Raw genomic sequence first — 13,248 nt, forward strand, 5'->3', positions numbered from 1 at the left:
TTTAAAAATTTTAAAGTTCTACTAATGGCTCTGTTGTCTTTCTTTAAATGTTTCTTTTTTATTTAAAAATAGTTATTTCTGACATTTGTAGAGAACTGATATTTTTACTGAGTATACGTATGAAGTGTAGTAGGCAACTAGAAATGCCACATGCAGGTCTGATGCTATTTCTATCTTCTTCTCACAGACAACATAGTATTTGTTTGAGTCACTGACTCTCCAGCAGCTCAGTGAATGCTGTTTCCCAGCAACAAGTCATGCTTACACTGCTCATGGAAGTATCACTTAGCCCCAACATAATGGTTAACCAATGGCTAACCACTGTTGAGAACTTTATCACCTGCTTTCTTCATAAGTGACAAATTACTATAAACACTGGCACTGACCGACTTCACTCCTCAAAATTCTACACTGGTTATTCTGTCTCACTACTAAAAGCTAAATTTACCACACAAGATTTACTGATATAATTTATGTAAAGCTAAATGTGACTGCTTAACGTATATAACTAATCACAAATTAGATTATTTCTGTGTTGACATTACTGTTGTCAACCTAATGGTTTGTTTTAATTTAAGGGATAATTATCCTAACTATTAAATGTTAACAAACTTACTGCTTGCTGAGTCTTGCAAAGTAATAAATTGTGCTTTCTTTTACTTAAGTTCTGTTGGTTAATTGTTGCTTTAAAGTCTAAAGCATTGGAATTTATATAGTGATAGGACGATAGATTTAGACCTACAATGTAGCTAAGAGGTATCATATCAGAGTGGAAAGAACAGTGACTCTGGAGTTTACCTTAGAAATTTACTGTCTATGTGACCCTGAGCCAGTCATAACCTTTCCAAGCCTCCATTACCACTTTTGTAAAATAAGGGAGACAAGGAGGAGGGAGTGTCAGACCAGATGGCCTCTGAGCTCCCTTCTGACTCTAGGCTAATAACTTCATTTCAAAGATTTGGAAACTAAGACACAGACAGGATGACTGATCTGCCCCAAGGTCACAAAGGTAATAAGTAGCAGGCATGGAATTTGAACCCAGGTTTTCTGAATCTAAATACAACATTTTTTCTGCTGTACTGTATACCAAAGATGCTAACTCATCTCGAAAGTCTATTTACAAGGCTAAAAAAATCTACACAGGTGCAACATACAAAGAAACATGAGGCATGGTAATGGTTACGCTGCACTCTGACCACATCTTACCATCTAAATAAAAATCAAGTTCATGACAATAAACTCACTGGAAAATACAATATGGACTGGGTTTTTCTTTTCCCCCCAAGGATGGACTTGCATGGATTTTTATTTTAATGGAAAAAGAAATGATCAGAATAGGTTTAATTCAGATTAGTGGTTCAAGAATACCTTTAAAAAATAAGACTTCGAAAAGGCAGAAATTGCTAAGTAATAAGATGAGAAAGAAGCGAGACATTTTAGCAGTTTCCTGATCGTCCCTTTTGTTTTGTCAGCATCTTCAGCTATATGGAAGATTTCTGTTTTGCTTTCTCTTTTTCTAAAAGGTGGCTGGTACACAGCCTAGGAAATAACATAGCTGGAAAGTTAGCTGCTATCTGGCAACCTAATATGTGAACTCTCGAATATAACTGCTTATGATATAATCTGAGATAGGAACAATCCACAGTCAGCCACTGGTAATCTCAAGTTGGTGAGGCAGGGAGACAAAAAGAGAAAGTATAAATGATAAAAAGCAAATACAGAAGCAGAGGAAGAGAATTAGGGATGAGACAGAGGACAGGCAAGCTGGAGGGAAAAAAGGCAAATCAGTTTAATGATTCTGTATAGCCTCCTATTCTTTTGAGGCACAAAGTAGTTAAGTGAATCAATCTAATCAACAAGCTTACTATGTGCCAGGAACTATGCTAACTGCTTAGAATAAAAGAAAAAGGAAAAACAATACCTGCCCTAAAAGAACTTACCTTCTAATGGGGCAGACAAAATATAAATAAATGAATACATGCAAGATAAATACAAAGTTAATGGCTAATAGGGGTTAGGGGACCAAGAATGGCCAATGGCAGAACTGGGGCTTGAGCTAAGTCTTAAAGGAAGCCAGGAATTCCACAAACTGGAGATTAGGAGAGAGAGCGCATTCCAGGACAGCTAGTACAAAAGCAAAGACAATGGAGATGCAGGATAACATGCAAAGAACTGCAAGTAGGCCAGTATGGTTAGCATGGAGGAGAGCAATGTATTAAAAGATTGGAAATTAAAGACTGAGAAGATAGAAAGGGGCTAGAATGTAAAGAACTTTAAATACCAACAATAGGAGTTTATATTTGACTCTAAAGATAACAGAGAGTCACTGAAGTGAGGGGGAAGAAAGAGATGGGGAAGGGGGGAAAGAGGGAGAGGGTGAGAGAGAGAGAGAGAGAGAGAGAGAGAGAGAGAGAGTGTGTGTGTATGTGTGTGTGTTGGAGAGTGGGGGGGGGAAAGAAGAGTGACATGATCAGATCTACCCTTCTACCCTTTAGGAAAAATCACTTTGGGAGCCATGGGGAAGATGCACTGAAGTAGGGAGAGACTTGAGTAAGGTACTCCACTTAGAAGGCAACTGCAATGGTCCAAAAGAGTTGATGAGGGCCTAACCACATTGGTAGCTATGTAAATAGGAAAAGGATACATAAAAGAGATACTAGAGAGAAATAAATGACAAGACTTGGCAAATGACTGGATATGTTAAGGGAGAGAGAAAGAGGAAGATGATACTAAAGTTGTGGAACTGGGGTGACTGGAAATATGGTGGTGCCACTGACAAAAAGAGCCAAGTTCCCAATTGGGGTGAGTGTGTAAGATAATGAGATCAGCTTTGGACAGGTAGAGATTCAGACATCTACAGAACATGAAGTTTGAAATGTCCAACAGGCTGTCAGTAGCGCAGGACTAAAGCTCAGTGACAGACTAGACTAGGTCTGGATATAGAGGTCTGTGAATCATCTGTGAAGAGAAGATAACTGAACCCATGGGAAGCTACTGATATCAGGTGAGAGGTCATAGTGAGAAAAGAGAAGAGGCTTGGAGGTGATACCTACACTTAGTGGGTATGAATAAAGATTCAGCAAAGGAGACTGAGAGGAGCAGTTAGAGGGAGAGTAGAGAAAGGAAAACCCAGACAGGAAAGAGTCAACAGGGTCAAAATGCTACAAAGAGGTCAAGAAGAATGATGAGAGAGAAAAGCCTGTTAGATTTGGCAATTCAGAGGTCACTGGTAATTTTGGAAGGAAGTTTCAGCTGAAGGATGTGACTGGAAATCAAACTGCTGTTTAGAAAGGAGTGAAAAGGAGAGGAAGCAGAGGTGCTGAGAATATGAGACAATCATCTAGGGCATGCAATGAGAATGAAAAATGCTCACTTCTCTTTTTATAAAGTTCTCCAAAGATTAAAGAGGACGTGCACACAATATTTACAACTTTACAATTTTTTGGTGGATAATAAAAAGATTAAAGGAAACATAATTAATACTAAGTTGAAACCTTACAACTTCATCCAAATTTGATCACTAGCATGGAGCCATATGACCTGCCTCAGTTTGATATGCCTTCTTTCTTTAGGTTCTGGATGATTGTTTTGATCTGCTTGCAAAGAAGCAGGCCAGTTCACATTAGAGAAGACAGCCACATCACAGCACTAACAGAATATAAATACACACATACGCACACAGAGACACGTGACCCTTTTTAATTTTACCGTATGGAATTACTTGTATAAAGATGAAACCCCACATTTAAAGAAACTGGCCCGGGCTACTATCTTACATATTCATTAACATACTTAACTTTTCTTCTGATTTAATTCCACTGTCTTATTTTACAGATAATACGATGACAATTACACATATTAAAAGGTCAATATGTCTACAAAGATACACACTCACATATAACTGGCAATGCATTAATTTTTTGACTTTAATAAATTATAAATTTTTATGGTTTTATATCACCTACACACACATTAAACAAGAAGACAGTGTTGCTGAAACTGAATTTTACTGCCACGTAGATAAAAATCACTCCAACATTTAGGGAGACAAAAATCACTCCAACACTCACAGGGTACACTGGGAACAATTCAATAGTATTTTATTCAAAGTAAATTCTTAGGAAATTCTTTTGTATGCATATGCCATTCACAAATGTCTTTAAAGTCTCATGCATTTTGATTCTTTTCCTGAGGGGAAAAAAGTGAGCTAAATTTACCTTCTTTTCAAGACTGTAGAGCAGCCAATACCATGTACCCTTAGACCAGGATTAAGTGACTAGTGCTATGAAAAGGATTAACATGAAATAGTTAATTCAGATTTTTCATTTGTCCAGGGTCTAAACTCTATACTCTTAATTCTTTATAGGATATCTTCAGTAAGAAAACTAAGTGTTTTGGACCAGATCTCTGAATTCTATCAGTTTAATACACAGAAAAAACTTTCAGATTATGAGTTATTTAGCTCATACCCCTTCCCCTCATCCCTCCAGGAAGCCATATTCCAAATATAGATGCATTGTAGAAGAAGTTAATGGGAAAGAACTGCATTCTAAAACTGATGGTATCAGCATTTCTAAAATCTCATGTCATTTCACAAATGAAAAACGTCAGTATTACCACATTAAGAATTACTGAATATAAATGCTTTATCAGCAATCTGCAGTCAAGTGTTGACTTACACTTCAAAACAAAACTTTTCATAAGTCAGTCACTCTTTGGTTTGAAGTCTCACCATTTAAAATCACAATAGCTGTAATTAGGGCTATGCTATTTAATGTACTGCTTTTACCCTGCTGACAGCTCTTACCTTTTCAGAGTTTTTAAAAACATCAGACTTCAACTCTCCATCTAGAAACTCATTAAAGTATTTCATCAGTTTCTGAGCCTCCACGGCTCGTTGCCGTGGTGTGTTTACCCCCTCCAGCTGGTCACCAAGGTGACAGACCTTAGTTGCTACATAGCTGATATGCTCATCTAATTCTTGGAAATGTTGAAAGGCAACCTATAAAGAAATAGGTGAAAGCAAAAAAATAAAAGTTATTATTAAACCAGTACATAACAAACTAAATATTCAATCTATTTTCCTAATTCAGATGATTAAAAAAAAATTTTTAAACAATGTTTCAAGTATTCTGTATTAAAAATAACCCAGAGTCAAGGAGCCAAGATGATGAGGTATCAAAAAGAAACATAGCAGAATTCCCCTCAAATGTCTCTAAACAGATTTGGAAAATGCATTAGACCAAGTTCTGACTGGAAAATTCAAAACAAAAATCACAGTGAGTCATTTTTCCAGCACAGGTCAACAGAGGGAGACAGAGAGTATAATGGACACTGAGGACAGGGGTCTAGTCAGGAATGGCTAGAAAGGAAAGTTCGTACACCAGGGCAGTAAGAGGTCCCAGACTGAGCAGAAAGAGGCCCCAGACTGAGAAGAAAGAGGCCTGACCTTATCAGGGTGTAGGAATAGATGCCAAATGACAACTCTGTTGTTCACTACCCAGTTCTAGGTCACAAATCCAGGGTTGACTGAGGATGGGACCTGTGCCTGGAGGTGGCAGTCCAGGGAGGAATGAATCGTGGTCCCTAAGCTGTATACCAGCAACGGAGTAAGTTCAGAAGCAAGCCACAGCTGCATGGCTTAGATCCCAGGAGTAGAGTAAGGTCTCAGTTAAAGCCTCTAGTCTAATTAGTGTAATTACCAGGTCAGAAACCTCAAAGCTGAACCTGCAGAATATAATGGCTGAATCCAGCAGCAAACTACTAGAACACCAACTGGGGCAAGCTCATAGGCATGCAGTTCGGAGGCAAACCCAGGTCAGCAACATGCGAAGCACAAATCCAACTCTGTTCTGGATGAGCCCACTTAGAGGGCTCTGAAAGCTTGCAGATGCTGAACTGTCCCTGACATCCTAGAATAACTCAACACTTAATCTCCCTCAAGAAAGCAGCAGAAGGATGAACACCTTCATAAGTGTATAGAATCTGACTCTAACACAAAATCCAAAGTCAGAAAAAGCAGTCTGGAATAATGAGCAAAAAAAAAAAAAACACCACCATAAAAAGCTATTATGGTGACAGAGACAGTAAAGACACAAACTCAGAAGAAAATAAAGGATCCAAAATATCTACAAGCAAAGAAAAACACAGCTTGGGCAAAAATTGAACTAGAATTCCTGAAAGAGATGGAGAAAGAGTTTAAAAATGCTTTTATAAATGAAACAAGTGCTAGAGGAAAAAATTGGAAAAGAAATGAGAGCTATGGGCAAAAGAACTAGGAACGGAAATAACAGCTTGACATAAAAAGTGCAAAACCCTGCACAAGCAACAGAGTCCTGAAAAATAGAATAGGCCAAATAGAATCTAATTATTTCATGAAACAATGAAAAAAATATTTAAACAAAATTGAGACTGAAAAAATAGAAAAATATATAAGGTATATCACAGCAAAAATAACTGACTTCAAAAAAAGATTGAGAGATAATCTGAGAATCACTGAAACTATCTACTACCTGAAAGCCAAGACCAAAAAAAAAAAGAGCACCTAGATATCATATATCAAGATATCATAAATGAAAACTGTCCAGAACTCTTAGAACCAGAGGGTAAAATAGATAACGGAAAGAATTCACCAGTCACCTCTGGAAATTTCAAAATGAAAACTCGTAGGAACCAAAATAGCCAAATAAGCCAATATAGCCAAAATTCAGAGGTTTTAGATCAAAGAAGAAAATACTGCAAACAGTCAGAATGTATTCAAGCACTAAAGGAACCATAATAAGGATTACACATGATTTCACTACCATAAAAGAGCAGAGAGAGCTCAGAATACGATAATCCAAAAGGCAACCAAAAATAATCTACCCAGCAAAACTGAATATAATCCTACAAGGGGGAAAAAACTGATTTTTAATGAACAAGAAGACTTCCAAGCATTCCTGATAAAAACACCAGAGCTGCATAGAAACTATGAAGTGCAAACAAAGAAGTCAAGCAACAAGGTAAACATGAGCGAGCAATTTCAAGAGATGAAAAAGGATCAGCTGCTCACATTCTAATATGGAGAGATGAGACATGTGTCCCTTCAAGATCCTAATATCATTAGGAGGGAATTTAATTATACAGAGGAGCTGAGAGTAGTTCTGTTATGTTTTGATGGTCTTAAAAATAACCATGCAAAGGACCGGGAGAGGATGTGAAAGCAGGGAAGGAAGGGTGAAGGATGAGGGAAGTTAGGTGCAAAAGTAGAAGTCTATACACACAAGGAGGAAGAGGTGAGGGCTGCACTTGATAATTCTCACTCATCTTAACTGCTCAAAGGAGAGAAAAATGCACATGCACAGATAGGTAGAGATAGGAAAAACCCCTTTTAAGCTTAAGAGTCAGCCTTGGACCCAAACAGGAGAGTCTCTCTCATTTGAAAGTCAGGTGTTCTCCAGATTACTGCACAGGTAGTTAAAATAACTGCTTTTTTTATAGTTGAATAAAAGTATTAAAATATAAACACATCCTTGGTACAGCTCTAATGGTAAATAGGACAACAAAGATGATATATACCTCATATTATTTCTGCATAACTTTAATTTCTATATATACTGAAAACTTTTCATTCTATGTAGCTCAGAGATTATGAGCCTTTGGTATGGCAACAACTGCTAAAACTTCTGTTCTGAAGTTTTTACAAAAGTCTTATATAAAAGAATAATAGCAGGATAACAATTTGTCCCAGGACCACTTCTATTTGAACTATACTAAAAAGATAAGATGATATAATGACAACATAATAATAAAAGAATAGTAGTAGGATAGTGACTTGTTTTTAACAGGACTGTTTTTAACTAAAACCCATCAAAAAAGATGAGAAAAACAAGATAACATTTCTATTACAAAAAATAAGAATGCAATAATATCTAATATTTACATAGCATTTACATAATATTGGAAAATATTTTATATCTACTGTCTCATTTGATCCTAACAACTATGTAAGTTAAGTATCACAGGTATTATTATTCTCACTTTATAGACAAGTACAAGTAGAAGCAATATCCCAGGTCCTACCTGTCCCACGCAGACTAGGTTAGTTTTGCCCTAAAGATTATTGAGGTTATTGCCTCAGGAGCCTGAGACTCAGATTGCTTATGTAGCCTAGGTTCAGAAAAGTCAGACGAAAAGAATCAACAGCAACTCCCACGCTCAGGCTCCTGATGAGCAAACCAGTGCAGGCAACACAGCACAGGCAGCTACAGCTAACTGAATCAATGCTATATCTTTACTGAATATTCTTTCCCTGCTATGACTAACTAAACCTTCTGTTAACTGTCAGATGTTTTAAGAATTTTTATTTCATTTCAAACCCAAACCTATGCTACCAGACAGACCTGAATCAAGCCTGGCTAATTACACTGAGGGAACCAAGGCTCAGAAAGGTTAAGGGACTCAACTACAGTCACACAATTGTTAAGCATCAAAAGCAGGATTTACACTTAGGTCTCCCATGACTCTAAGACTGTTTCTATTCTACCACACTGTTTCTCAGTGAAGGAATACAGTAATAAAGAAAACCCTGCAAAGAGCTCCAGGCTGGCTAGTGAAAAGGGAAACAGCATCACAAGATCCAGGTTCTGGGGAAAGTAAAGGAACCTAGATATCTAAGTTTTATAACACAAGGATACAGACCTGCCTAGCAGAGGCTTTCCTACTGAACCTATTTAAACAGACAGGATCCATCTTAATTACTGCTTTAATTAAATGCAAAAGGGACAGCTTTAGAGGTTGAAGCACTATTTTAAGTAGACAAATATTTCTTCCATAATTTTAGCAAAGCTATTATGATAGAAAATACAATGCCTTGCACACAGGTACTTAATAAGTATCCATTATATTTGAATTTTGAATACATAAAAGTAGAAAATCTGAAGCAATGAACTTTTTACATCTAAAAATATAAGACAAATTAATGAAATCTTTGCATTAATGCTTAAGAACAGGCTGCTCAAAATTTAAGATACAATTGGGGCACCAAAGATAAAGGATGTTCCCCATTCTAAAATCTCAAAGGTTATATCTAGGGCCAGACAAGTTATGAAATTGGTCTGTGAAGGGCTAATTAATGGGTCTTCTCTGGCCTGAAGTTAATGCTGGGGCTTGACTATGTTCTAAATTATGTGCATCAGACTATCTCTAAGGGGAACAATCCTTCCAAATAAGTAGTCCCTAGACTTTAGACAGAAATTTTATAGCTTTGAAAGAATGAAAAGGAACATAAATCTTATTGGGACACACACATCCCCTGTAAGTTTACTTCCCAGACTGAGTTTGCCTTGAGTGAAAAGGTGATGCAGGAGACCCTCAAAGCAATAAAGGTCAACTACAAGGTCATCCTAAAATCTTGGATCTGTTTAAGAAAAAAAGGCCAGTTCACTAGAGATGTCTTCCTAAAAACCAAGGGTAGGTCTAGGATTAACCAGCTTCCTTGGAACATGTAGTCTGATTTGGAACCAACATTCACTATTAAATCCAAAAGAGAGTAACTGATTTCAAGCCAACAATTTTAGACCGCTAATTTTTTTTTTTACTTCACAGAAAATACCCCTAAAGAAATAATAATTTTCATTTTATTAGTTTTTTTTTAACTGAACATCAGAAAGAATAATTTAAAGATGAAGTACATGTCTACTTCTTTATCCTTTAGATGACTTATCCTGATTTTTACCTGATTGCTTTTCTGGAGTTCTTGTACTTTCTTAGCAAATTCCTTGGCTTCTTTCTGACACTGCTGTTCCAGTTTCTCGACCTTCCTCTGAATCCTTTCATCCATTATCTGCAGTTCTTGAATATGATTTACAAATTCTTCTAACAATCTGTTAAAATAAAATGGTTATAAAGTACAAAAACAGTTATGTCCAAACAGAATCCACTAATAAATCAATTCACATATATAATCCAAACCTAAATAAAAAACTCCATAGGACAGAGAAAGTTATTTCTCTGCAATCTTTTAGGAACCCATCTTTGTTTAACAATAGTGTTTAAATCTTCCCACTATTTCATACTATTTTCTGCCCTTGTTCAGGACTTAAAACTTCAAAAATATATGTTACTTCAGAAATATATCTCTCAAGTGTTGAAATGAAAACTATCATTTGGTGGTTAAATCATGCCGAAATTTTAACTCTGGGTCCAACTCCCCACCAATCATGAGTTATGCACCCAGGAGCTACAAAATAATTTTAATATAAGTCTAAGGAAAATCATCAGGAAGACAAAATGTGTTACAAATCATATAATGCATTCCAAAACCCAACATATATTAATTCTTGATTAGTTGTTCAATTTGCAGTGCTCAAGTTTGTATACATCACTGAAATTCATGTACTTAAAATAGATGTTTAACATGTTTTAGAGAGGTGTACTGTATACACATCTATAACATAGTTTATAAGTTTTCCTTAAATGATCATGCCAGTAAACCAGATGAAAGTCTTCAAAATGAAGTGGTCATAAAAATTCAAAAACACTGACAACTTAAAGGAAAACATCTTACTTCTGAAACTCACTAAAGATGTTGTTTATAATTGTTTGGTAAAATCAAGTCAGATAGAAATTTGAAACTAATTAGAATTACTTCATTTCAAAATGTAGTCACACCAAAAAATAGACCGATGTAAAATTTTCACTTCACCTTTTGGGATCAAAAGCTTCAGGTCCTCCTCGAGAGCCTCCTCCAGGAGTTCTCCACACCAGACGTTCAATGTACTCATCTGCCACAAAAGGCTCCTAATTCGTAAAACAAATAGTTCTTTGACACAGTTCCAAAAACGGTAATTTGATAATACTCCTAATAGGGTCTTAAGAGTTGGATTTTGAGAGTTTTAAAAGTAGTGAAAGGAATACACGATAATTAAATTATCAAACAGTTAAAACAAATTCTGGAAGAACTTTATTAAAATATAGTGTTTCAACAAAATGTATATACTATTAATAATGTTTATTTTAATAAAATATATAACTTTTGGAACAAAAACTTGTGGACTATTCTATCAACCTAAGGTAACAATGCTCAACCTCGGCTTCTATACATTCTTTATAATGACAGTACCGACATGTGTGCACATTTCTGTACTACTGTGTATATATGTGCATATTCATACACTATTCCTGGTCCTGCCCATTTGGAGTTCCTCTTTCATAACAAATAAAAACAACATTAAAAAAATCTGTGCTAACATATTTCATTTTCTTGTCTACTGTCCTCCTGTTTTAATTTTAAAATGCTACTGGGATAATCTGGTCGAAGTGGATTCAATGTCAAGTTCTTTATAGACTCATTTTTTGTTATTTTATTACACAATACTGGGTGTACACACACACACATACAGTTCCCAAAATAATAATCATCATCATCTTTGGACTAAGGACAGGAAAAAATGGCTAAAAGAAACCTAAAATCCTTCTCTCCATCATCTGCTATCAATGTCCCAAGGACACCAATGTCTCTTCTCTGACCTTCCTCTTGTCCTCTAGAGTCTAGATTTGGGGGGGAAAAGCCCTTTTTGTTTTTAGCATTCATCAGCAGGGTCATCTGAGCTTCAATGGTACAGCTTTTATTCTCTGAAGTTCATAGCACTCTTTTGTATTCATACAGTTACCTATCCTTGCTTCAATCTTCTAAACATATCTGTTTAAATTCTACCTTAGCCAATAAATTCCCTACATATTAATAGTGTCACTTTATACAGTCCATCCTCTTCATGAGAAGCATTTGTGTGTCTTCAGAATTTCATTTGTTTCAAATCTGTTTCTTTACTCAGTAAACTGGGATAATATCAGCATCTCATTTTTTCTTTTTTTTAAATGTTTTAATCACAAACCACAGATACAGTGACCAAATCTAACAGGGTTTGCAGTAGAGAGAAGGGAAATATCAACATCAGTCCAATTAAGATAGGTCATTACATGGATCTGAATTTTTATGTGAAATTCATTGTTCACTCTTTTACTCTTTTGTTTAGTAGTCTATATATTGTTGGTCTCTTAATTTTAGTTACTTCATTCTGAATTAGTTCACAGAAGTGTTTCCAAACATTTCTGAATTTATCATATTTATCATTTCTTATGGCATAATTATATTACATTACCATATACCATACTTGTTCACTCATTCCCCAATCAACTGGCATCCAATTTCCTTCAGGCTTTTTTGGTACCACAAAAGTTATCTCACAATTGCTCAAAAACTGTCATTATCTGACAGCTTTTTGTTTGTTTATGACAGATCTGAACATATCACTTAACCTTTTAACAAAACTAATCCTCTCTCAAGTTGGTGTGAATTGCTGCACTTGCAGCTGAACTCTAACCAAGATAGCTTCTAAAGCAGTTCCATATGCCTGCTGTTTACTCAGCTACTAATGAACGGAGATTATTACAGGGCTGAGTGGAACCCAAGGGTCAACCTCTATTACAAATACTAAAGGTTAGAATTTCAATTTAACCAAGTTTTAACTTTCTTAGGTCAAATTCTTTTTCATTTTTAAATTTTTATTGATAATTTTGGGGTTTTTTATAATATTTTCATTTCCAAACCTCCCTCAAAACAGATGATAACAATTTCATTCTTGAGAGTATCCCATTCTTTTCTATAATTTTGTCCCTAGGATCTTACCTACTTTTTCTGAAATATGTAAAATTTGTGGTCCTCAAATTTAAGATAGGCATCAAATTATGCCTAGCTTTCATCTTCTTATCTCTCACTCTAATCCTTCTAATCCTAATAATCAAATTCTTCCAATATTTCCAACATTCCTATTTTGACAACCAGTTCCTCCTTGCTGGGCACAAATAAGTTTAGGGCAGCAGTTCCCCAAGTCATTTTTCTGTACTTTTTGATGAATGAAATTATCGTGGCATTAAGTCAGTAAAATAATAAGCATCTCAAGGGCAGGGCTGTTTCATTTTTTGGTCTGTATCCCCCATGACGACTACGGTGCCTAGCACACAGTGGGTGCTTAATAAATACATAATAATAAACTGAAATGAAAATTAAGAATATATCAGTTGCTCTTGCTTTTTAGCAGAAAGCTTCATGAGATTAATCAATACACTTTTAATAAGTGCCTACTTTGAGCCAGTTTCAAATGGCTGAAGTCCCCTACGACTATTATCTATGCCAGAAGTACGATCAATTTCCTGAACTCATCATTTATGTCTTCTTACGGATGGGCCATGTATAAGCTGCCCCCACAA

The 13,248-nt window shown here is 35.8% G+C and overlaps 1 protein-coding gene across 1 annotated transcript in view; it reads right to left on the minus strand.

The window, feature by feature from the left end:
- The window catches only part of EXOC5 (exocyst complex component 5), a 62,950-nt gene that overhangs the window by 33,199 nt on the left and 16,503 nt on the right, over positions 1-13,248 (minus strand). The window contains exons 2-4 of the mRNA XM_020986453.2: positions 10,685-10,779; positions 9,716-9,863; positions 4,808-5,002 (exon numbers count right to left, since the gene is read on the minus strand). Coding sequence (XP_020842112.1) covers positions 4,808-5,002; positions 9,716-9,863; positions 10,685-10,779 — 438 coding nt within the window. The remainder of the gene's footprint in view (positions 1-4,807; positions 5,003-9,715; positions 9,864-10,684; positions 10,780-13,248) is intronic.

The sequence above is a fragment of the Phascolarctos cinereus genome, unplaced genomic scaffold, assembly GCF_003287225.1.
Source record: "Phascolarctos cinereus isolate Bilbo 61053 unplaced genomic scaffold, phaCin_HiC Scaffold_3;HRSCAF=262, whole genome shotgun sequence".
NCBI classification, from domain to species: Eukaryota; Metazoa; Chordata; class Mammalia; order Diprotodontia; family Phascolarctidae; genus Phascolarctos; species Phascolarctos cinereus.